Source organism: Enhydra lutris, unplaced genomic scaffold (assembly GCF_002288905.1).
Source record: "Enhydra lutris kenyoni isolate GAN:26980312 unplaced genomic scaffold, ASM228890v2 scaffoldscaffold39, whole genome shotgun sequence".
Lineage (NCBI taxonomy): Eukaryota > Metazoa > Chordata > Mammalia > Carnivora > Mustelidae > Enhydra > Enhydra lutris.
The window spans coordinates 28,157,934-28,183,074 of NW_019154123.1; the positions used below are offsets into that span (position 1 = coordinate 28,157,934).

The following is a 25,141-nucleotide window of genomic DNA, read 5'->3' on the forward strand; positions in this document are numbered from 1 at the left end:
AACTATGGAAAGAGCCCAGATGTCCATTGACTAATGAATGGATAAAGAAGATGCAGTGTATATATACAATGGAATATTACTTAGACACCAAAAAAAAAAAAAAAAAAAAAAAAGAAATCTTGCCATTTGCAACAACATGGATGGAAATAGAGGGTATTATGCTAAACAAAGTAAGTCAATCGGAGAAAGATAATTATCATATGATCTCACTGATATGTGGAATTTATGAAATAAAGCAGAGGACCAGAGGGGAAGTTAGGAAAAAATAAAGCAAGACAAAATCAGAAAGGGAGACAAACCATAAGAGACAATTTTTTTTAAAGATTATATTCATTAGACAGACAGAGATCACAAGTAGGCAGAGAGGCAGGCAGAGAGAGAGGGGGAAGCAGGCTTCCTGCTGAGCAGAGAGCCCGATGTGGGGCTCGATCCCAGGACCCTGAGATCATGACCTGAGCCGAAGGCAGAGGCTTAACTCACTGAGCCACCCAGACGACCCCCGTAAGAGACTCTTAATCATAGGAAACAAACTGAGGGTTGCTGGAGGGGAGATAGGGAGGGCGTTGGGGTGACTGTGTGATGGACATCAAGGAGGGCATGTGATGTCATGAGCACTGGATGAATAAAGACTGATGAATCTCTGACCTCTATCTCTGGAACTAATAATACACTATATGTATTATTATATATAATTAAGTGAATTTAAATAAAAAATAATTAATTTTTTAAAAAATTAAGTATTCTTTTTTTTTTTAAGATTTTATTTATTTGTCAGAGAGAGTGAGCACAGGCAGACTAAGAGTGGCAGGCAGAGGCAGAGGGAGAAGCAGACTCCCCGCTGAGCAAGGAGCCCGATGTGGGACTTGATCCCAGGATGCCGGGATCATGACCCGAGCCGAAAGCAGCTGCTCAACCAACTGAGCCACCCAGGCGTCCCCAAATTAAGTATTCTTATACACCTGGAAGTCATTTTCTTGTAGCTGTTTCGTGAATTGCCCTTTTACATTTTGGTTCACTCACATCTCAATGTGGAAGTACTAGGGTATTTTTCTCTTTTTTCTAGCATGATAACATACATTTTACCATTTTAACCACTTTTTAGTATCCAGTTCTGCAGCATTAAGTAAATTCACCATGTTGTGCAACCGTCACCACCATCCTTTCTAGGCTTTTTTTCATCATCCCAAACAGAAACTCTACCCACTGACCAGTAACTCCCCACTCCCCCAACTCCCAGCACCTGGTAACTACTGTCTGTATAAATTCGACTGTTCTAGGGACCTCATATAAGCAGATTCACACAGTATCTGTCCTTTTACTTCTGGCTTCTTCCCCTCAGCATGTTGTAGCAGGTGTCGGACTCCCCTTCTTTTTGGGGGCTGTGTAATATTTCATTGTGTGTAGTTGCCTCATTTGGTTTATCTATTCATCTGCTGATGGACATTTAGGTTGTTTCCACCTTTGAGTTGTGAATAATGCTTCTATGAACATGGGGGTGCAAATCTCTATTCAAGCCCCCATTTTCCATTCTTTAAGGTACATATCCAGAAGTGGAGTTGCTGGATCATAGGTAATCTTATATATTATTTGGCGAGGAACTGCTATACTATATTCTACAGCAGCTGTTTTAATTCTCACCAAGGTACACAAGGTTCTAATTTCTTCACATCCTTGCTTAGACTTTTTTTTCTGCTTTCTTTCTTTCTTTTTTTAAAAATAACATCCCTCCTACTACGTGTCAAGTGACATCTCATTTTGCTTTTGGTAGAAGCGTTGGGCTTTTCTTTCTGATTTGTAGGAGCTCCTTTATATTAAAAAATTTGACTGTGTTTCTGGCAAATATGTTTCCAGTCTGTTGTTTGCCTTTTGATTTTGTGTGTAATTTTTAAAAAGATTTATTTATTTATTTGGGAAAGAGAGAGCCTGAGCATGTGGGAGCAGGGGGAAGGGCAGAGGGAGAGAGAGAGGATCTCAAGCTGACTTCACGCTGAGTGTGGAGCCTGATGTGGAGCTCAATCTCATGACCCCAAGATCATGACTTGAGCCGAATCAAGAGTCAGGCACTTAACCTACTTAGCCACTCAGGCGCCCCTCTTGTGTGTAATTTTTGACGTAAAAAATTTTTTGTTTCTATGTAATCAAATCTATTCAGCATTTCCTTAGCACCACTTTACCTTACTTCAAAGTTTCCCCCTCTCCTTCTATCTGATGAATACTTAACTGCATTTCTTGTTTTCTTTTCCATTTCATTTTCTAATCTGAAATTAATGTAGGGGTAAGATAGAAGGTAAAGGTCTAAGTTGTCTTTTTCTCACATCATTATCATCAATGATTCCAGCATTAGTTTTGAGTAAGCCTTCTTTTCTCTCTCACAGCAGATTCTGACTTCTTCATATATGCCAAAATGTGTGGGTGGCACTGTGAGGGGCCTCCCAGAGCCCCCTCAGGAATGAAGAACTTATCCCCCAGCTGCCAAAAGTTGGCTTCAGCTTTGGGCAGTGCCTCCCCTCACAAAAATTACCTCACCAAGGTCCCACCTCCTTCCATAGCAGTTTGCATCCAAGGAGTAATAGACAAGAAGTAGAAAGGCCCAGACATTTTGCCCCAGTGCAGGAAAATTCTGAAGGGCCATCTGGCCCCTGTGTGACCTACAGGTTGGCTGAGGCTGTTGTTGGCCCCTTTACCACAGACTGACTTCTCCGCTCAGTCCTGCTTCCTTTCCTTCACTTTTGTAGGCATTGATGCCAAAATTACTCCCTAACAAGCATCCTGCATGCTTATCTCTAGAGTCCGTTGCAAACTTTAAAAAAATTTATTTATTGAATTTAGCACCATATATTTTGATGTTGGTAGTTTTAGAATCCAGGGGGCTTTTTGCATTCTCAGTTTCCATTATCTGCATCCTCAAATTTATGATGCTATGTAGTAAACAAAAAAACTCCACAGAAATGTTAACTAATAAATAAGAAATGAGGCCTCACTCAATCATCACCTTTCATTCAAACTAGCATCTTCCTTTTCCTCAACCGCAATGCAAAACAATGCCAAGTGCAGGTACGGTGACAATTTATTACAAAGATTTAAAAATCTTGCAAAGGAAGCCAAATTTTATGAGGTTGATAAGAGTGATATTACAATACCTTTTTAGTCACCCCAAAAGTCACCAACAAATAAGAAGCTAGTCTAAAACCACTGAAAGTTGAAGAAGAGAAAATCAATAAGGCTGACAATCTAGTAGGCTCTTCAAAAAAAAAAAGGCCTATAGCTTCACTGATAATCCTATCTGACATGAAAAAAATGAACACCAGTCCTCCCCAAACTCTTTCAAGACATAGAAGAGGAAAGAACACTTCCTAACTCATTATATGGTGTTAATATTACCATGAAACCAAAGCCAGCTGAAGACATCACAAAAACCCCCACAGACCAATATCCTTTATGAGCACAGAGGCAAAACCCTCAGCAAAATACTGGCAAACTGACCCCAGCAGTATATTAAAAAGATTATACATCATCAGCAACTGGGATTTTTTTTAAAGATTTTATTTATTTATTTTTTATTTGACAGACAGAGATCACAAGTAGGCAGAGAGAGAGGGGGAAGCAGGCTTCCCGCTGAGCAGAGAGCCCGATTCGGGGCTCAATCCTAGGACCCTGAGATCATGACCCGAGCTGAAGGCAGAGGTTTTAACCCACTGAGCCACCCAGGCGCCCCTAGCAACTGGGATTTATCCCAGGAACCTGGGAGCTGTTGAATGTATACAAATCGGCCAATGTACTCCCCTACAGTAATTGAGAGAAAGAAAAACATACACGGTTGTCTTAATGCAAAAAAGGCATTTGGCAAAATCTAATACTACTCCATGATTAAAACGCTTCAATGCTAGGAATAGAAGGGATCTTTCTCAAATAAAGGGCATTTATGAAAAACGCATAGTTAACATCATACTTAATGGTGAAAGACTGAAAGCTTTCCTTGTAAAATCAGGAACAAGACAAGTATGCTTGCTTTTGTCACTTTTATTTAACATTATACTGAAGTTCTAGCCATGAGCAATTAGGTTAAAAAAAAAAAAGTAATAAAAGCATCCACACTGCGGGCACTTGTGTGGCTCAGTTGGTTAAGCGCGCCCTCCTTCAGCTCAGGTCATGATCCCAGGTCTCTCTCTCACACAAAATAAAATAAAAATAAATAAAATTATTTTTTAAAAAAGCACCCACACTGCAAATCTCCATTTGCAGATGATACAATTTTGTATATAGTTAACAGAATACACACACACACACACACACACACACACACACACACACAATCAGAGCTAGTAAATGCGTTCAGGAAAGTAGCAGAATTATTCTAACAGCCAGAAAATGGAAACAACCCAAGTGCCCACAACTGATGAATAGCTAAACAAAATACGGCATATCCACACAATGGAATATTATTCAGCCATAAGGAGTCAGGGACCGGAATACACTGCAACACAGACAAACCTTGAAAACATGCTGAATAAAAAAAGTCAGGGGCACCTGGGTGGCTCAGTGGGTTAAGCCTCTGCCTTCGACTCAGGTCATGGTCTCAGGGCCCTGGGATCGAGCCCCACATCTGGCTCTCTGCTCAGCGGGGAGCCTGCTTCCCCTTCTCCCTCTGCCTGCCTCTCTGCCTACTTGTGCTCTCTCTCTCTGTCAAATAAATAAATCTTTAAAAAAAAAAAGTCAGGCATGAAACACCACGTATTGTAATGACAAGTGTTTGTTCAGGTACGTGTTCGGAATTGGACCAAATCAATAGAGGGAGGAAGTAGATTAGTGGTTGTGGAGAATGGGAAGAAGGAAGAATTGGGAAGTAGGAGGTTTCTTTCTGGACTAATGTAAATATTCTGCAATTAGATAAATGGTGATGGTTACACAACATTATGAGTACACTAAAATCACCGAATTATATACTTTACAATGACTAAAAAGGTGAATTTTATGTTATGTGAATTTTACCTCAATGAGTCATTTTTTAAAAAAGAGAGAATGGCCTTTAAATATCAAATGATTGAGGATCCCTGAGGAAAACTGATGAAATTTATGGGTATTTTTATATTTGGATTTTTCAAAAATGGTCCTTACACTGAGAGAGCCAAATTTGAAGTGACAGGCGTCCTATCAGGCAATCATATAATTTGGAGAGAGTAATTAAGCCAAAAAAATGAAACAAAGAATGATTCATTCCTCTTGGGTCTAAAATTCAGTGTTTGACAGCAAGCTGTCCAAAATTAGCAAGAGAAGAATCTGATTGGCTGGTCCAGCTCATCTTCTCTGGCCATACCTTAGCTTGGGATGGGCTGGCTTTGAGTCAGGCCATCATTGCCCTCGACTAATCGTGGGTGACACTGCCCGGAAGATAGCCACCTAGGGATTCTGGGTGGGGCCGCAGTACACCCTCATAGCTATAAAGTCCTCCCTCTCACCAACACTCCATTATTTCTCTCTTCATCCTCATCCAAGCTAAGAATCAGCCAGTCTCTCCCGGGCCTCCCAGTCCCTGCTGCCCAGAGTGTCCATCCAGCCGCCTTCCCTTCCTGACTCCCTCTCACTCTTCATTCCCCCTTTCCTGCCTCCCGCAGTTCTGTCCTGAATAAGTTTCAGAGAACATCCTCAGTGCCCGGTTCCCTGCTCTGAGGAAGTCTAAAGTTCAGGGCTTGAGACAATTAAGCTCAAGGCCTCTCACCAGGCTAGAGATGAATGACCCAGGGGTCATTCCTGTCACATGGCTGAGGCCGCTGAGTCAGCCTGTGTCTGTCAGGGTGGGACCAAGGCAAGTGACCCTGGTCAATGCCCTTGTATTCCTTGTGCCATCACTTCCACCTCAGGAGATAACTGGGTCCCCAAGACTCCTGGATCCCTGGGCTGCCCTGTCCCAAGAGTTGTACTTTAGGAGGAGGATAAAAGAGGGACAAAACCGTGCTTGAGACATTTTCGATGTATGGGGATAGCAGTAGAGAGTCCTCTTGGTACCACCAATAACTACTTCCTCTGACTGTAGCTCCTCACCACCCCCAGAATCCACTCTGTTGACCCTCTCATGGGCCCTTTTCTTATTTTCAAAATTCTTATCTGAAGCTCAACAGAGCTTCGTTCCTTCGTCCCTACGTGCCTTTTACCTCTCTCCACACTCTCATGGCTTTCTATCCAACCTGGTGTCAGAACTTCTGTGAGCCTCAGTTTCTTCATCTGTAAAATGGGAATAAAGACAGTACTCACCTTCCAAGAGCAGTTATAACATTTCAACAAGATAAGGAACATACTGCATTTTCTACAGCACCCGGGGCACACGTTTGCAGCCGCTGTCACTGAGCTTTCCTGAGTTTATCAGTCACGTGACCACTTCTAAAGCGCTCTCACTCCATGTGTATCGGGCCCTGGGCCAGGAACCCTGGGGTACTGTGTTTGGGCTCAAATGGCTTTGAATCTACTTGGAGAGAAGAGAGATCACTAATCAATAAAAAAGTTGAGAAACATATAATTTGGCACAGCTTTCCAGAAGCTGTCCAAATGCTTGGAAGTCTCACTCTACAGCTCTTGCGTCTTAAGTCCCTCTGCATCTTTGCTGCATCTTTGGCTGCTGTTTGGCAGGATAAGCCCCTCACCAAGACGAGGAAGGCTGAGATTTGGGAAACCCACACGGGCCTCATCTGGCTTTTCCAGCTCATTCTCCCTTCCACACGCCAGACCAAAGTGTTAATGGCAGTAAGGGAGTTGGCCTTGACTCTCCGGTCTTCAGGGGACCAGAGATCAAGTTCCAGCCAGGTTCTGGGAGACCTGGGTTTGCTGACTGGTAGTATTGCAGGGAGGATAGAGAACTTTATTCGACCACCACCCTAGAAGACTCCTTAGAGGGGATCTGGGGTGAGGGCTGGCAGGTAGCAAAGGGTGTCCAAAGGCGTTGGTGGGAGGGAGAAAGGAAGGACAACACCTAGGGAGAGGGAGGAGTCAGGAAGCAGGGAACTCAGCCAGCCAAGAGGATCAAATTCCTCTGGGGTGAACTCTGAGATAAGCTCTAGGGACCTGTGGCCACGGGAAGCCTGAGAACAGAGAGGTAGAGGAGAAGATCCTGCCATTGCACCTACACGTGGCCGAGGTCCTTGCTCTGACAAAAGCCAGCAGGCAGAAAGACTCGTGGGAGCCACCTCCCTCAGGGCCCCCACCAGCCTGCCCTTCCTTGCCCCTCACTGCTTGCTGGGAAAGCCAGAGAGGGAGAGAAGACGATGGAGCCAGACAGGACTCAGATAAAACTTGACCCCAGGTGAGTGAGGGTGCCGGGCCCAGAGCCAGGAACCAGTTGCTAAGCAGTGGAGGCCCCTAGCACGCTGGCCTGGCCCTATCTCCCTCCCAGAGCCTTTGGCTCCCAGGACACAGAATGGGGCAGATGAACAATGGTTTGGCTGGCCCTGAGGTCAGTGTGATCCTGCAGAGCCTTGGCTTTGCACTCAATGGGGAAGAGAAAAATCCCAAAGGTGGGGGCTGTGAGGGGCAGGCACAGAGCTGTGGACCCATCCCTGGTACTTAGGGCCCACTCTTTCTCTGAGGCCCTGCCTTTTTTCTCTTGTCAGTGCCTGACCTGCTGCCCCAGTGGAAGTGGAGAGAGTGGGCACCAAAGTCAGGCCTGCCTATAGCCTTGGGGCACTTATCTTATACACTAGCCTGGCCCATTTGCCATTTCCTCTAAGAATTGGGGCATTGAGGGGAAATGTACAAGCTCCCTGAACTCAGAAGTGTTTGAGGGAGTGTGAGATAATTGGTATTCCCTCGGTACCTTCCATGTTCTGAACACAGGCTGGTATCTCTACAGGTACACAGCAGATCTTCTGGAGTTACTGAAAACCAATTACAGCATCTCGTCTGCCTGCTTCTCTCATGCTCCCACTGCAGCCCAGCTTCTGAGAGGTGAGTCAGAGGCCCTCCCCAGAGGGAGCTGAGAGGAGGGAGCCAGGACACCTGAGTGATGCTGATGAAAGGTGGTCCTCAGCCAGCCCGCCTGCATAGCATCTATCTGTCATGGTTAAGGCCTTAGAGAAGAGCAACTCTTCAAGGATCCAAGAGGCCAGAAGAGGGGCATGGTAGCCTAGCCAGGGAGACAAAGCTGCATGCTGGACCCCCCACAGATCCCAGCCTCAAAGCTCCTGCAAGTTGGGGACACTGGCCTGGAGTATTGTTCAAACCCCAGAGCCAACCAGGATTCAAGATGGCACCCGTATGATCCAAGCCCCAGAGAATCCCCCTTGGGGCCTACACAAGAGCCTCTGGGAAAGGGTCTCTGTCATTCTAGAGGGGTGGTCACTATGAATAATGTCCTTAAAATTTAGGCGAGCCTGTAGAAGTATTCCAACAATGTTGGCCAACTAGATCTTATACTGAATTGCTTTGAAAATGAAAAGCAGAATACAGGTCTCAGTTTATTCCCTGGCCGCCTATATGACAACCAAATGACCCTAGCTTTTTTATAGCAAACGTGGCTCCTATCCCTATTTCATTTTGTTTTCCTACTGCATGATTAACCACCTCTTAGACATTGATGAAGAGGAGTCTGTGTCTCTATGGTATCTTTTTTAATATAAAGATTTATTTATTCATTTGAGGGAGAGAGTATGTGTGTGGTGGTGAGGGGCAGAGGGAGAGGGAGAAGCAGACTCCCTACTGATCAGGGAGCCCAATTCGGGGCTTGATCCCATGACCTGGGGATCACAACCTGAGCCCAAGGAAGACACTTAGCCAACTGAGCCACCCAGGGACCCCCTCTATGGTATCTTTAATGTTTTTACCTAACCTCCTTCCTGATATGGTCACTTCGGTGAGTAGACTTTCTGACCACAGAGGATGTGGTCAGCGTGGATCAGGAGACAGACAGGGGCATGTGCTTGGACAATGTTCAGCTTTGTTTCAGAGCGAATGACAACACTCTCCAGAGTGTCCAGAGAGGCTTTGCAACTGCTCTGGGGTTCATGCTGGTAGCCAGCTGCTCTGTCCAGCTCCAGGAACCTCTCGTTCAGAGTGCAGCTGGTGCGACAAGTGTTCCATTAGCAGTTTGCCAACCAGACGCAATTTTGTCCCCCAAGGAACTTCTGGTAATGCGCAGAGGCTGTTTCAGTGGCCCTGACTAGAGGGCGCAACGGGCATCTAGTGGGGGAAAGGCCAGGGATGCTGCCCTGAACACAAAGACCAGTCCCCCACCACAAGGAGTTACCTTGAACAAAGTGTCTATGGAGCTGAGATTGAGAAACCCAGCCTCACACAGGAAAAATCGATCTCACATTGCTTTGCGACAGATGTGCAAATAGAAGCCCCAGGGATCTTCAAAGAAGGGAGACCGTGCTGGGTCTGGTAGCCCAGCGCTCTGCCTCGTTCCCAGGGGGAATGTCGGAGAACGGAGAGCAGGCGGTGCGCGCTGCTGCGGTGGGATGGAGACAGAAGGGGCAGGCACGTGCCGCGGACCCCGAGGACCTTGATCCGGCAGGGTTCCAGGTCGCTGGTGGAGAAGCAGGGGACAACCGAGAGGGCTGGGCAGGTGAGGTGGGGCGTGATGAGTTCAGGCGGGGGAGTTGCACTTTATCCTGAGGACGGAAGGAGCCGGGGAGGGCTCCGAGATTGGGAGGGGCTGGACGGGGCTGCAAAATCATTAATCAGTAAACGGGGTGGACTTCGGGGAAGAAGGGCCTCGAGAAGCCGGGCTATGCATTGGAGATCATCGCCCCAGCCCAGCATGGGGAACATGAGTCTGAGCCGGAACGGTGTCAGGGAAGAGAGCGGGGGTTGGAAAACGGAGGCAAGCCCAAGAAAGAACGGGCTGCCTGGGAGATAGCTAGACCGGGCGAGTGAAGGAAAAGATCCCGCAACTACCCCGCTGGGGATCGGGGCAGGGTGAGGGCAGCGGCGATGACCCCGAGAAGCAGGAAAGCCCCAAAGAGGCTTTGCCCTGAGGACGTGGCAAAACCCTTCCTCCTTCGCCTGTAAACTGTTGCCCCTTAAACTTGGCTGCCATTTAAGGAGGAGCTCTTGGGGGAGAACTACCGAATCTGTTTTTTGAAATGCCTGTGGTATGATTGCGGTGACACTCCCTCCAGGATTCTTAAATGGACCGATCCAAACATTTCTGAGAAAGAGTGATGAGCCAGGAAAAGCCAAGCCAATTTTGAAAACATGTGCGGAGGGCACCTGCCCTACGGGGTTAAGACTTAGAATGAGGCTAAGCAATGAACAGGAAAGTGCAAAAGGCCTAACCAGTAGAAACCAGTAGAAACGTGGAACTGGGCATGCGCTCTGTGAAGTGATGCCCCTGCCCACCCCCCCACCCCCTCCGTAGGCAAAACGGAATCGCCAAGAAGTCATCAGGACAATGTATTTGTCCCGGGGCGGAGCGGGGATCCGTGTGAAAATAGCTCCAGTGTAGCTTTAATCCAGACAGCTTAAATACCTGAATGTAAAATACCAACTTTTTTTTTTTTTACAAAAGACAATATAGAAAGATAGCTGTTTGCTCTTTTATTTTTATTTTTGAAACTTTTGTGATTTAAAAATCATTTTTGATGGCTATGATGAAATGCTAGTTAAAAATGTACACAATTTTATAATATAATTGCAGTAATACAATAGGTATGTACTTTAACCCGGGTGTTTTTTAAAGCTACCTTTTATTGAACAAATACTACTTGCGAGATGCTGTGCTAAGAAGTTAGTGAGAGGATGAATAAGCTGTCCAAGGTCAAGAGCGAGCACCAAGTGGGATTTTACTTGGAACTCAGGTGTCTCTGACTCCAGAGCCTATGCTCTTAACTCTCTTGAAGACAAACACGCAAAAATGAAAATAACCTCTGGTTAGGAACTAGCTGGAATTATGGGGGATACTCTTTCAAGATTTTAATGCTCTAATATTATTTTCATTACCTTTTTAAAAAAGTCATCCTCTCTATTGGAGATACGGTGGGAAATTTGCTAGTTGCTAAAGGTGTAAATGTATTCAAAATAGTCAGACAAGCTTTTCCCAAAGTGTGTTTCTTGGAATATGAATCTCAAGTAGTGCCTCATGAACACAGAATCTGTAAAAAAATAAGTTTTATAAAAGTTATATTCTATAACCTCCACTAGGAAATTACAGTATAAAGCAGATTAAAAACTTGAGTATGGGAAGAAACAGGTTTAACTTTAAGGCATCTCCATAAAGCCTCTGGCCATAGAACATTTTTGTCCCATATCTATTAAGATGCAGAAAATAAGGTAGGGGACAATCTCCAAAGAAGATAAATGAGTTGCATGGAGAGCAGTAGTGTCAGGATCTATGGATGCTGAGAAACTTCTTAGCTTCTGTGCTGTGGCAGTGAATACAAGAGCCTATAGATACTACAAGTAGGAGAAAGAATATAGACCGTCAAAGCCAGAAGTTACAAGAGACTGCAAATCATGTCTGTACTGAAGAGTCACATATGCCCCCAGCCCACCTTCACAAACTTAAACAACTTGTTAGGGTTGCGTCTCATTGTTCATATCGCTCCACATTCCCTCCCATAGCTGTGGGAACGCACACCAAGAGTCAGCCTGTGAAATGGTTAAGAGTATGGGCTTAGCCAGAAACCCCTGGGTTTCAATTCCAGCCCGGTAACTTCCAGGCTGTGTGACCATGAGTAAGGTGCTTAAACTCTAAACTTAGTTTCCTGGAAAAGCCTATAAATGGAGATGACAATAGGAATTCACATGGGTTATTTCTTTCATTCAACAAATAGCCACAGTTGCTGTTCCACGCACTTGGAGATGGAACAGAGAACAAAGCTTGACAAAGTCGCTGTCTTGCAGGACTTTACAAGGGTGTGTTGCGGGGGAGGGGTAGGCAGCAGAAAAGAGGCAAGAAAATAAATATGTAAATAACCTCACTGTGGGAGAGAGATGGGGCATTCAGGGAAAGCTGCCGAAGGAGGGGCATTTGAACGGGTATCTCAGTGAGGAGAAACCAGCCACTGGGAGCTAGGGAGAAAAACTGAATGGACAGAAACCGAGCGCCACCAAGCTCCGGAGGTGGCACAGCTGACATGGTCATTGGGAGGCTAAAGGGGTGTAGGAGTGGTAGGGAAATCCCAAACCTCAGTAAACAGAGACCAGCGAAGCTATGGTGTTTGACATGGGGGAACACAGGGTGTGGGAGAGGGTGAGGATTCAGTGCCAGAGACCCAGGGTCAGAGGCCATGAGGGGGACTGTGGTTCTGGGAGTCAAAGTGGACCAGATTTTCAAAGAGGAGGGAGCAGTTGAGTCAGTGAAGACTGGGAAAGGCTCCGACCTTGAAAGCTTTTGAAAGGGCTCTTTTTACTCTCAGCTCTCCCTGAGCTGGGGGAGGACAAGGGTCAAGCAGGGATGGGCAAGTCTTGCCAACAGAGGCTTCTAAGAGTGACTCTGCCTTCCCACAATGGACATTGGTTTTGAGAAATCGGGACACCTGGGTGGCTTAGTTGGTTGAGTGTGGGACTCTTGATTTCGGGTCAGGTCGTGATTTGGGGTGGTAATCTCAGGGTTGTGAGATTGAGCCCTGCAGAGGTGGGGGGAGCTCCACATTCAGTGGAGGGGTGGGGAGAGGATTCTGCTTGGGATTCTTCTCTCTCTCTCCCTCTGCCCCTCCCCCTGCTCATGTGCTCTCTCTCTCTCTCTCTGTCAGCCCTGACCTTCTTCGTTCTCCGTGTAATTATGTCAATATTTTTAGTTGGTTATCTTTATAGATTTATTATTCCTTTAGATAACTTCTTATTCTGCCAAGCAGGGGCAGTACTTCCTGACTTCGCACTTTATAAGATAAAGATATTTGTGCCCCACTCTTTCCTTCAAGTCTTTTCTACCTTTCTCTCCCCAAACATGGTTTAATTTAATTTAATTTAATTTTAGAAGATTTATTTATTTGACAGACAGAGGTCACAAGTAGGCAGAGGCAGGCAGAGGCAGGCAGAGAGAGAGGAAGAAGCAGGCTCCCCGCTGAGCAGAGAGCCCGATGCAGGGATCAATCCCAGGACCCTGGGACCATGACCCGAGCCGAAGGCAGAGGCTTTAACCCACTGAGCCACCCAGGCGCCCAATTTTATAAATAACCAAACATGGTTATTAATTTTGCAATCTTCTTTATCGACATGAAATCTTTTTTTTAGGTCTAAATTATATGCAGTAAAGGGTAATGATCTCAAGTGTATATTGTGATGCATTTTTGCTTGTGTGTACATCTGTGAAACCACCACCTAGACAAAAAAATAGAACATTTCCAGCAACCAGGAGGGTCTCTTGTACTCCCGCCCCAGTTACTATGCCTCCTGAGACCACTACTTAGACCTCTACCACCTCTATAGATCATTTTTCCCCATTCTTCAATTTGTAGAAACAAAATCAAACAGTATATACTCTTGTGTCTGGCTTCCGTCACTCATCATTAAAGATTAAAGATTAATCTGTTTTGTTGCATGTATCAGTTTATTTATTTTTTTTATTGCTGTGTGATACTCTATTGTGGGAATGTATCACAGTTTACAGCATGCGTTTGGAACACCTGGGATTGAGTCTGGCATTGGGCTCCCTGCTCAGCTGGGAGCCTGCTTCTCCCTCTTCCTCTGCTGCTTGCGCTCTCTCTCTCTCTGTCAAATAAATAAAATAAAAAATCTTAAAAAAAATAAACAACATGGGTTTGAACTATGCAGGTCCACCTATATGAAGATTTTTTTTCCAATAAATATATGTATGGTGCTGTAAAGATATTTTCTCTTCCTTGTGATTTTCTCTTTTTTAATAAAGATTTTATTTTTAAGTAATCTCTACACCCAGTGTAGGGCTCAAACTTACAACCCGGAGATCAAAAGTCGCATGCTCCACCGACTGAGCCAGCCAGGTGTCCCTTTATGATTTTTAATTTTATTTTTAAATTTATTTTTATTTTTTATTAACATATAATGTATTATTTGTTTCAGGGGTACAGGTCTGTGATTCATCAGTCTTACACAATTCGCAGAGTTCACCATAGCATACCTTCCCCAATGTCCCAGCCACCCCATCCCTCCTACCCCCCTCCATTCCAGCAACCCTCAGTTTATTTCCTATGGTTAAGAGTCTCTTATGATTTGTCTCCCTGTCTGGTTTCATCTTGTTTCATTTTTTTCCTCTCTTCCCCCATGATCCTCTGCCTTGTCTCTCATATTCCACGTATCAGGGGGATCATATGATCTGTCTTTCTCTGACTGACTTATTTTGCTTAGTCTGAGCTTGTCCTTTCAATGGTTTCTTTTGACCAATGAAAATATTTAATTTTAAGAAAGTCCAATTTATCCATTTTTAAATTCATGGGTGGTGCTTTTGTGTCCTATTTTAAAAGATCTTTGTCTATCTTTTTTTTTTTTTTTTAAGATTTTACTTATTTATTTGACAGAACACAAATAGGCAGAGAGGCAGGCAGAGGGAGAGGAAGAAACAGGCTCCTTGCTGAGCAGAGAGCCCGATGTGGGGCTCGATCCCAGGACCCTGAGATCATGATCTGAGCTGAAGGCAGCCGCTTAACCAACTGACCCACCCAGGCACCCCAGATATTTGCCTATCTTAAAGTCATGAAGATCTACTTCTCTGTTTTCCTCTAAAAACGTTGTTTTAACTTTCACACTTAAGGTGTTTTTGGATGATGTGAGGGAGGGGTCAATGTCCTTTTTTTTTTTTTAAGATTTTATTTATTTATTTGATAGAGACACAGTGAGAGAGGGAACACAAGCAGGGGGAGTGGGAGAGAGAGAAGCAGGCTTCCAACTCAGCCCGATGTGGGGCTCGATCCCAGGACCCTGGGATCATGACCTGAGCTGAAGGCAGATGCTTAGCAACTGAGCCACCCAGGTGTCCCCTCAATTTTTTATCCACCAAAGGATATCCAGTTAACCCAGAAGATTTTCTTGAAAAAACATCCTTTTTCCCATAAATTGTAGTGGAGTCTTTTGTCATAAACCAGATGACCATACATTTGTGGATCTGTTAATAATTTTTTTTTTTAAATTGAGTTCTAATAAGTTTTTTAAAAATATTACACATTCTTCACAAAGATTTTGAAGCATCTCTGAGGATAGGATCTGGACAGCTAGTTTTTAACAACTACTCAAATGATTGCAGTAAACACTGAGGAAAGCTACTGAACCACATTTAATTTAAGACTAATTATGAGGCCAACACGAGTCAAATGTCCCTGGAGTCTTTTCGGGTATCCATATCTCTTTTGTTAAAATCCCTTCCTAATGTCCCAGTTTCATGACATAATTTTTAAAATCAAATTTAAACAGCCCTAAAGTATACCATTAATTACATTCTGCTTTAATTATAATGTTAATTGGTCCACGTCTGCTAGCATGACACCTTTCACTGGATGCAATTGTAAATGGGATGGACTCCTTAATTTCTCTTTCTTCTGTCTTGTTGTTGGTGTAGAGAAATGCAACTGATTTCTGTGCATTGATTTTATATCCTGACACTTTACTGAATTCCTGTACAAGTTCTAGCAGTTTTGGAGTGGAGTCTTTTGGGTTTTCCACATATAGTATCATATCATCTGCGAAGAGATAGTTTGACTTCTTCTTTGCCGATTTGGATGCCTTTAATTTCCTTTTGTTGTCTGATTGCTGAGGCTAGGACTTCTAGTACTATGTTGAATAGCAGTGGTGATAATGGACATCCCTGCCGTGTTCCTGACCTTAGCAGAAAAGCTTTCAGTTTTTCTCCATTGAGAATGATATTTGCGGTGGGTTTTTCATAGATGGCTTTGATAATATTGAGGTATGTGCCCTCTATCCCTACACTTTGAAGAGTTTTGATCAGGAAGGGATGCTGTACTTTGTCAAATGCTTTTTCAGCATCTATGGAGAGTATCATATGGTTCTTGTTCTTTCTTTTATTAATGTGTTGTATCACATTGATTGATTTGCGGATGTTGAACCAACCTTGCAGCCCTGGAATAAATCCCACTTGGTCGTGGTGAATAATCCTTTTAATGTACTGTTGAATCCTATTGGCTAGTATTTTGGTGAGAATTTTTGCATCTGTGTTCATCAAGGATATTGGTCTGTAGTTCTCTTTTTTGATGGGATCCTTGTCTGGTTTTGGGATCAAGGTGATGCTGGCCTCATAAAATGAGTTTGGGAGTTTTCCTTCCATTTCTATTTTTTGGAACAGTTTCAGGAGAATAGGAATTAGTTCTTCTTTAAATGTTTTGTAGAATTCCTCTGGGAAGCCGTCTGGCCCTGGGCTTTTGTTTGTTTGGAGATTTTTGATGACCATTTCAATCTCCTTACTGGTTATGGGTCTGTTCAGGCTTTCTATTTCTTCCTAGTTCAGTTGTGGTAGTTTATATGTCTCTAGGAATGCATCCATTTCTTCCAGATTGCCAAATTTGTTGGCGTAGAGTTGCTCATAGTGTGTTCTTATAATTGTCTGTATTTCTTTGGTGTTAGTTGTGATCTCTCCTCTTTCATTCATGATTTTATTTATTTGGGTCCTTTCTCTTTTCTTTTTGATAAGTCTGGCCAGGGGTTTATCAATCTTATTAATTCTTTCAAAGAACCAGCTCCTAGTTTCATTATTTTTGTTCTATTATTTTTGTTTGTTTGTTTCTATTTCATTGATTTCTGCTCTGATCTTTATGATTTCTCTTCTCCTGCTGGGTTTAGGGTTTCTTTCTTATTCTTTCTCCAGCTCCTTTAGGTGTAGGGTTAGGTTGTGTACCTGAGACCTTTCTTGTTTCTTTTCTTTTTTTAAAGATCTTATTTATTTATTTGACAGAGAGAGATCACAAGTAGACGGAGAGGCAGGCAGAGAGAGAGAGAGAGAGGGAAGCAGGCTTCTTGCTGAGCAGAGAGCCCGACGCGGGACTCGATCCCAGGACCCTGAGATCATGACCTGAGCCGAAGGCAGCAGCCCAACCCACTGAGCCACCCAGGCGCCCCGACCTTTCTTGTTTCTTGAGAAAGGCTTGTACCGCTATATATTTTCCTCTCATGACTGCCTTGTGTCCCACAGATTTTGAACTGTTGTGTTTTCATTATCATTTGTTTCCATGAATTTTTTCAATTCTTCTTTAATTTCCTGGTTGACCCATTCATTCTTTAGAAGGATGCTGTTTAGTCTCCATGTATTTGGGTTCTTTCCAAATTTCCTCCTGTGATTGAGTTCTAGCTTCAGAGCATTGTGGTCTGAAAATATGCAGGGAAGGATCCCAATCTTTTGATACCAGTTGAGACCTGATTTAGGACCGAGGATGTGATCTATTCTGGAGAATGTTCCATGTGCACTAGAGAAGAATGTGTATTCTGTTGCTTTGGGATGAAATGTTCTGAATATATCTGTGATGTCCATCTGGTCCAGTGTGTCATTTAAGGCCTTTATTTCCTTGTTGATCTTTTGCTTGGATGATCTGTCCATTTCAGTGAGGGGAGTGTTAAAGTTCCCTACTATTATTGTATTATTGTTTGATGTGTTTCTTTGACTTTGTTATTAATTGGTTTATATAGTTGGCTGCTCCCACGTTAGGGGCATAGATATTTAAAATTGTTAGATCTTCTTGTTGGACAGATCCTTTGAGTATGATATAGTGTCCTTCCTCATCTCTTATTATAGTCTTTGGCTTAAAATCTAATCGATCTGATATAAGGATTGCCACCCCTGCTTTCTTCTGATGTCCATTAGCATGGTAAATTCTTTTCCACCCCCTCACTTTAAATCTGGAGGTGTCTTCGGGTTTAAAATTAGTTTCTTGTAGGCAACATATAGATGGGTTTTGTTTTTTTTATCCATTCTGATACCCTGTGTCTTTTGATTGGGGCATTTAGCCCATTAACATTCAGGGTAACTATTGAGAGATATGAATTTAGTGCCATTGTATTGCCTGTAAGGTGACTGTTATTGTATATTGTCTCTGTTCCTTTCTGATCTACTACTTTTAGGGTCTCTCTTTGCTTAGAGGACCCCTTTCAGACACCTTTCACTGGAAATAGTAAAGTTGACTAGGCACAGCCAACCTCCTAATTCAAAATTTTTGCTAATTAAGCAAAAACTTGTTTGGTGTCTATATCCTGGCTGAGGTAAGCCTAACCATACCTAGAATTATCTGGTCTAGTCTCTCATCCATGCAGAAGAATGACTACTTTTTAGCTACATGTTGGATACTCTAAGTCTAAGAAAATGCCATTCTTCTGCATGAGTGGGAGCCTAGACCACATAATTCTAGATACATTAAAGCCATTTAGATCCAAATGAAGAAGCCCGTATCTTCTGCCCCTCAGTCCTGGACTTCAGCTCAGGAGAATCTGCTCTCTCTTTCCACTTTAGCACTGGACCCTGCAGAAATTGCCCTCACAGTCATCATGACCTTGCTTGCCCTGGGCTCAGTCATCATCTTCCTGGAGGATGCTGTCTACCTGTACAAGAACACACACTGTCCCATCAAGAGGACCACCCTGCTCTGGAGCAGCTCTGCACCCACGGTAAGGGCCTTGTAGCTGCCCTTTGGGAGAGACTAAACAATTAGAGGAATTTTGAGAATTCCTCTAAACTCAGCAATCCAAGTCACCAGAGGGTTGCCTGCTTCTACGCACTTAGAATAGGGGGTTGTAATTTCCGATTGCAGTCAGGACCCCGTGCTTGGAAAGCCAACAATTAGTGGGACAGCGAGTTTGAATTCTTAGAGCCAGGAGACAGGTAGAGAAACTGCTCAGCCCACCAGCATCCCTACTCACTACTTCTGGCCACAGTATTACTGTTAAAAGAAATATCCCTTCCTGTAGAGGAAAGCAGTGGTTCCTCAGAGGGGAAAGAGGGAAACTATTTTTTCCCCATAGGGACATACTCAGCTCAACCCTTATATTGTAGATCTTTTTAACTCACCCTCACAGACATTATATAGGTCTCTGGCTTGCTCCCAGGACCTAAGACTGGACTTCCATTTCTTTGTAAGGTCTGTGTGTGTGTGTCTGGGGTGCAGAATGGAGCCCTTGAGGTCCTTTTCTACCAGAGGACACCTGCCTGGGCCATCTCAAGTCATCAGAGATGCTCTAGTAACATGCGATGTTGAAAAGGAAGGGTTGGATCTTGACCCAATTCCTCCTAAGGATGAACTTACCTACACTACTCCAGGGGTATAGGATGAGATAATCTTCAAACAAGCACCAGACTTAAGGTGACCTGCTGTCTCTAACCCTAGATAGAGAAGGAAATGACCACTGAATTTAAAAAAAAAAAAGAACCTTAAAAAATTAGTTGACTTCTTAAAATTAACTATTTTTCCAGCCAACCATTTGAAGTAATGACACCCCAACTGTTAAGGTTTTGCTTCCTTGAGCCCTTGCCATAAAATGTTTGAGAGAGTGAGCACAAAGACTCCTTTCTTGCTGCAAACAGCTTCTCGCTCCTCTCCAAGTAGGTCGTGTCTGTGTTCTGCTGTTTTGGTCTCTGGATCCCTCGTTCACTCATGCTCGTGGAAATGGCCATTACCTCGTGAGTGTCCTGCCCCACCTCCAGCTCTGAGCTGGTCACCCTTTTGCTCCCCACTCACCCAGGACCCAGGACTCCAGGGTCCACATTTTCTTTTAACCCATATCCCTTCCCTAAATCCCTGCAAACCAATCGATCGTGAATCTAGCCCCTTTCAACTTGTGCTAATCAGGTCCCTTGAACTCCTGGTTCTGTTCATCCTCAGTCAATCATTTTGTTCCTCCAGGACCCAATTCCCCTCTTCCTCAGCCCCGGACCCTCTCCTGTCTCTCCCTCTTGCTGGGTCACATACTCTACCTGGTCCCTACTATGTCCCCCTCAGTGAGCCCCATCTCTGTTGCACCCTTTGTAGTCTGGTATCCCCTCAGCAGGCTACCACTTCCCCTCTGTGAGGCTCACCTCTGTTCCCACTCCAGGTTTTACGCAGTATACTTTTACCTGCTGATGAGGGTCATGGTGGAAGGCTTTGGTGGGAAGGAGGCAGTAATGAGGACACTGAAGGACACTCCAATGATGGTCCACACAGGCCCCTGCTGCTGCTGCTGCCCCTGCTGCCCCCCACTCATGCTCACCAGGTGAGGTGGGAGCGAGAGGCTTCCTCAAGGAAAAGGTTAGCCTCTTCCTGCATTCCCCCAAAAGCCTCTCTGGCTCTCTCAGCTCTGCTTCAAGTCTCTTAGAATCAGGCAGGTATGGAACAAAGCCAGTGATGAGAGGGTGGGCATCTCACAGCCACCACCAACACAGGGGTGAGGAGAGCAGAGGAAGGAGAACTCCAATTTCCATCCCTTAAGCTCACTGCTGCCCACAAACTTCAGCCATTTGGAGCAAAGTGGACTTTGGGCTACTTACTTGTCCCTTTTGCCCATTTTGGTTAATGAGATTGGGGTCAACATTCTGATAGTTCTTGCCCAAAAGGCAGCATTCTGGTCTGGGGGGATGAGTGGGAGACAAGAAGAGAGTTTCCAATGCTCTCAACATTCTGGCTTCTTCCTATGTCCCCATCCATCTAGCCATTTTGGTGTCTATTATGGCAGCCAAGCCTCAGCTCAGGAGCCCAGTGAGGGACCTGGAAGGTGTTCTTGAGGTAGGCAGTTTGTGGGTTCATGTTCCTAACCCTCTTCTTCCTTCAGGAAGAAGCTTCAGCTGCTGATGTTGGGCCCGTTCCAGTATGCCTTCTTCAAGATAACACTGAGCCTCGTGGGCCTGTTTCTCATCCCCGATGGCATCTTTGACCCAGCAGACGTAAGCCAGGAGTAAGGGGCAGCAAAGTCTAAGACTCACTTAGTACCTCTGAGCTCTAGAAGGAAGAGCTGGAGCCAACATCCGCTGCAACAGGGCCCCACAGGCAGGGTAGCGCCAGCAACAGTGTGGCCATGGAAAAGTAGAGGCTTGGAGACTGGTGGGGAGAGGAGAGTGGAACAGGTCAAGGCTTTGGGGCTTTTTTTAAATTACCTTTCCCACTATGGAAGAGGAGAAATAAAAGGAGGAGAAAAGGCTCACCTCCCTCACTACTTTTTGATCTGCCACCAGATTTCTGAGGAAAGCACAGCTCTGTGGATCAACACTTTCCTCGGTGTGTCTACCCTGTTGGCTCTCTGGGCCCTGGCCATCATTTTCCGTCAAGCCAAGATGCACCTGGGCGAGCAGAATATAGGAGCCAAATTCGTCCTCTTTCAGGTAACTATACCCTGGAAAAGAAAAGCTGGTTAATATTAGAGCTACCAACAACTGGGGTTAGGAACTGAGACTAATAAACACCAAAAGTGGGTCTGGGAATCTTCTTAAGCCTAGGTTTCCTATGAGATATAGAAAATGATTCCTGTCCCTTCCCAGTTTTTGCTTTTCTGTGCTGTAATAGCTTCCTAGCACCGCCCTCAAAAAGGATCATAAACTGGGTGGCTTAAAACAACAAAAATTTCTTGTCTCACAGTTCTGGAGGCTAGAAGTCCAAAATCAAGGACGGGGTCAGCCAGGCCACACTCCCTCTGAAACCTATAGGGGAGAATTCTTCCTTGCCTCTTCCTAACTTCTGGTGGTTGGCCAGCGATCACCAGCTAGCAGCTGCATCATGGATTTTGTCTCCTTATGACATGGCACGTGTCATGTGTCGTCTCTTTTCCTCTTCTTAGAAGGACAACAGTATATGGGAATAAGGACCCTCCAGCACGATGTCATCTTCATGATACCTAATCAGTTAACCAAAATGATGATGCTATTTCCAAATAAGATCACATTCTGAGATACTGGGGTTGGGACTTCAAAATATTACTTTAGGGACCCACTTCAACTCTTAAAACATGTATTATCAACCTTAAAATCTTCTCCCTTTACTTTTTCCTACCCAATACTTTCTAAAGCTCTATAATTCATCAATACCAGGAGCACCAGCATGATCATAGTTGTGAACTACTTTCACCACGTTTGGGACTCTTCATACATTTACCTCTAAATTCTCACAATCATCTTAGGAGTCATTATTATTCCTATTGTGCAAATGAGGCCCAGAGATGTCTTCGGGCTTGCTCGAAGGCATGTAGTTATGAGGCCAGAATTTAAATCTAGATCTAACTCTCAGATCCACATTCCTTCTTCTCATCACACTGCCTCTTCACCTGCACACCTCTCTCGAAGTTCTCTGCAAGGCACATTTTTTCACTTTTACACTTTCCATTTTCTAAAGCCTAGAGAACTTCCACCAAATGCAATGATTTCTAGCCTAATCTTGTTTTCCTTCTCTCTCCACTTTTTCTGTCTCCTTGCTAGGCCCTTTTCCTATTCCCACAGCATAGTGACTGCTTTGTAGTTAACAGTGAGATTTCACATAAATTCTCATTTGATCTAAGCAGATGCCTCCAAGATGTGGATTTCTGGGCACACAGTAGGTAGAATTGAAGACGAGATGGGCCAGAAGAGCCTGAAATGAGTCAGGGACTGAAAGGGCAGAAAAGATCTGGGCCGCAGAAGCATTTAGGGTCATGCCACGGGCTAAAAGTCCTGTGACTGCCAGGCCTGCCCGTGACTATTGGGGGACGCCTGCCCTGAAGAGGCTGATTCTTCAGAAAAGAGCACTCGGGGGCACAGGTGTTGATGAAGCCTCTGGACAGAGATTTTCTTTTTCTTCTTTTTTTCCTCATTGTATCAAAATATACATAAAATTTACCATTTTAACTATTTTTAAGTGTAGAGTTCAGTGGCATTATGTGCATTCACATTGTTGTGCAATCATCACCACCATCCATTTCCAGACTTTTTTCGCCTTCCACGCAGAGACTCTGTACCTTTTGAACATTAATTCCCCTTTCCCCCTTTCCCCCAGGGCCTGGCACTGTAGAGATTTTTCAAAGGGCGCTTTCCTTCATGGCCAGTTGCCCATCATTTTAGGAGCAGGGAATCTTAGGTCCTTGAGCCAGATGGAAACGGTCTTCTCTAACCATCCACCCTGTTCATTCACTGAGTACTCATTAGTAGCCATGGCTGAGATAGGGAAACAAACATGGACCCCAAATCAGTTCTTGTTTCTTGTCACATCTCATAAAATATTGGGTAGAAGACAAAGATTATAATTTGCCTAAGGATTACAAGTCCACAAAACTTTACTTAAGTGAGTTTCAACCCTCTGTAACTGCCAGATCAAAAGGTCAGCTGACTGCACTGTGGAAGGCCAAGCACAGCAGTGCGCCGACTGGCCTCAGTGCCACGGGTGCTGGGCCTCTCCTGCCCTTGCTTCTCTTCTGTTCTGCAGGTGCTCCTCATCCTGACTGCCCTGCAGCCATCCATCTTCTCAGTCTTGGCCAACAGTGGGCAGATTGCTTGTTCACCTCCCTTTTCCTCTAAAATCAGGTCTCAAGGTGAGCACAGAAGAGTTCCTCTCTTATTCCAGAATGGGTGAGAAGGGAGGGTCAGGGAAGAGAGGACCTTAGAACAGAGGTTGGGCCAGCCTGGCTTCTGCTCAGAATACTCAGAAAGGCATCACCAAGAAGTCTTAGTGGGGTTTTAAGGAGATGGTGACTTCTCTGACCACACAGAGAGCTGCAATCCCACAGCTTGAGGCCAACCCTGATGGCCAACCCAGGAAGCCATAGGTTCAATTCCCAGCTTCTGGGAGAGGAATGGGTGTGGTCTGAAAGTGGGTCATGCTGATAGGGGCACCTGGGTGGCTCAGTTGGTTAAGCATATCTGACTCTTCGATGTCTGCTTGGGTCATGATCTCAGGGTTGAAGGCTCGAGCTCCACATCAGGCTCCATACTAAGCATGGAACCTGCTTGGGATTCTCTCTGTCCCTCTGCCCCTCCCCACTGCTTACTCTCTCTCTCAAAAAAAAAAAAAAAAAAAAAAAAAGGAACATGATGCTCATAAAACATGCAAAAGAAATGGGGTTTAATGCTAGTCTCAGATTGCAGAAGGTGGAGAGTCAAGTTCCAGTTTTGGCTTTACCATTAATCTGCTACGTTACTTATGACAACTTAGTATCTCTAGACATGGTTTGAGGACAAATTGGAGAAAGTTTTGCTGAACTCACATGCCAGGGCTGCTAGAGGGATACCATCTCTACAATTTAGGATAACTTACATTATATTTCACTCCATGCTGCAGTTATGAATTGCCACCTCCTCGTACTGGAGACTTTTCTAATGACTGTGCTGACACGCATGTACTACCGAAGGAAAGACAACAAGGTTGGATATGAACCTTTTTCTTCCTCAGACCTGGATTTGACTTCAAATTCCAAAGTGGACATTGAAAGAGACACTGTACACATTAAATGGGCACAAGATTTCCTCACTGCCCCTCAACCTTGACCACAGGGGAATGGATTCCATTTCCAGAACAAGGTGACAGATTACATTTGACTGTAGGAGATGAAGAATTATGGAATAGAATGCAATTATTTTGGACCTTGTCTGGAGAAGGTATTTTAAGTTTTATAATAAACAGGATAGAGTTTAAAATTCTACAGTTGGGTACATTGCCTCTGTGGGTGACACTATTAGCCCTTGAAGCTTGTATATTGAAAGGTCACTCTGAGTTTTCCCAAAGCCAATGAAAGGGGGGGAAAGTATGTGGTAGTTTGCCTGTTATAAGAACAGGAGAAGAAATCAACCAGGCAAGCCTTTACAATTATTGTGGCATTACTTACAATAACCAAAATATGGAAGCAACGTAAGTGTCCATCAATAGAAGAATGGATAAGGAAAATGTGGTATAGCTATACAATGGAATATTATACAGCCATAAAAAGGAGACCATGCCATTTGAGACAACATGGATGGACCTAGAGGGTATTATGCTAAGTGAAATTAGTCAAACTGAAAAAGGCAAATACCATATGATTCCACTCTAAATGGAATCTAAAAGAAAATGAATAAACAAATGAAAAGCAGAATCAGAACTATAAATACAAAGAACTGACGGTCCTGAGGAGATGAGGTGAGGGGTTGGGCAAAATGGGCCAAGAGGAGTGGGAGATATGGGCCTTCAGTTGTGGAATGAGTTCGTCACAAGAACAAAAAGAGCATAAGGAATACAGTCAATGAGGGGCACCGGGGTAGCTCAGTTGATTAAGCATCTGACTCTTGAGTTTGGCTCAGGTCATGATCTCAAGCCCTGTGTCGGGCTCTGCGCTCAGTGCA

The 25,141-nt window shown here is 44.4% G+C and overlaps 1 protein-coding gene across 1 annotated transcript; it reads left to right on the forward strand.

Annotated features, from left to right (window-relative positions):
• The first annotated feature begins 7,253 nt into the window (after positions 1-7,253).
• LOC111155147 (solute carrier family 51 alpha subunit) lies at positions 7,254-24,651 on the forward strand. Its single transcript, XM_022515222.1, has 9 exons — positions 7,254-7,291; positions 7,838-7,932; positions 18,350-18,504; positions 19,440-19,513; positions 19,927-20,085; positions 20,641-20,752; positions 21,041-21,187; positions 23,253-23,358; positions 24,105-24,651. Exons 1-9 carry the CDS (start codon positions 7,254-7,256, stop codon positions 24,308-24,310), a joined length of 1,092 nt encoding a protein of 363 aa, XP_022370930.1. The 3' UTR covers positions 24,311-24,651.
• Positions 24,652-25,141: the final 490 nt, after the last annotated feature.

What these genes read in the sequence shown, in the direction of transcription:
- LOC111155147 (XM_022515222.1), top strand. Translation starts at nt 7,254, where the DNA reads ATGGAGCCAGACAGGACTCAGATAAAACTTGACCCCAG. An exon ending in CAGATAAAACTTGACCCCAG is followed by an intron (nt 7,292 to 7,837) that starts GTGAGTGAGGGT and finishes GTATCTCTACAG; the next exon opens with GTACACAGCAGATCTTCTGG. An exon ending in CCAAATTCGTCCTCTTTCAG is followed by an intron (nt 21,188 to 23,252) that starts GTAACTATACCC and finishes TCTGTTCTGCAG; the next exon opens with GTGCTCCTCATCCTGACTGC.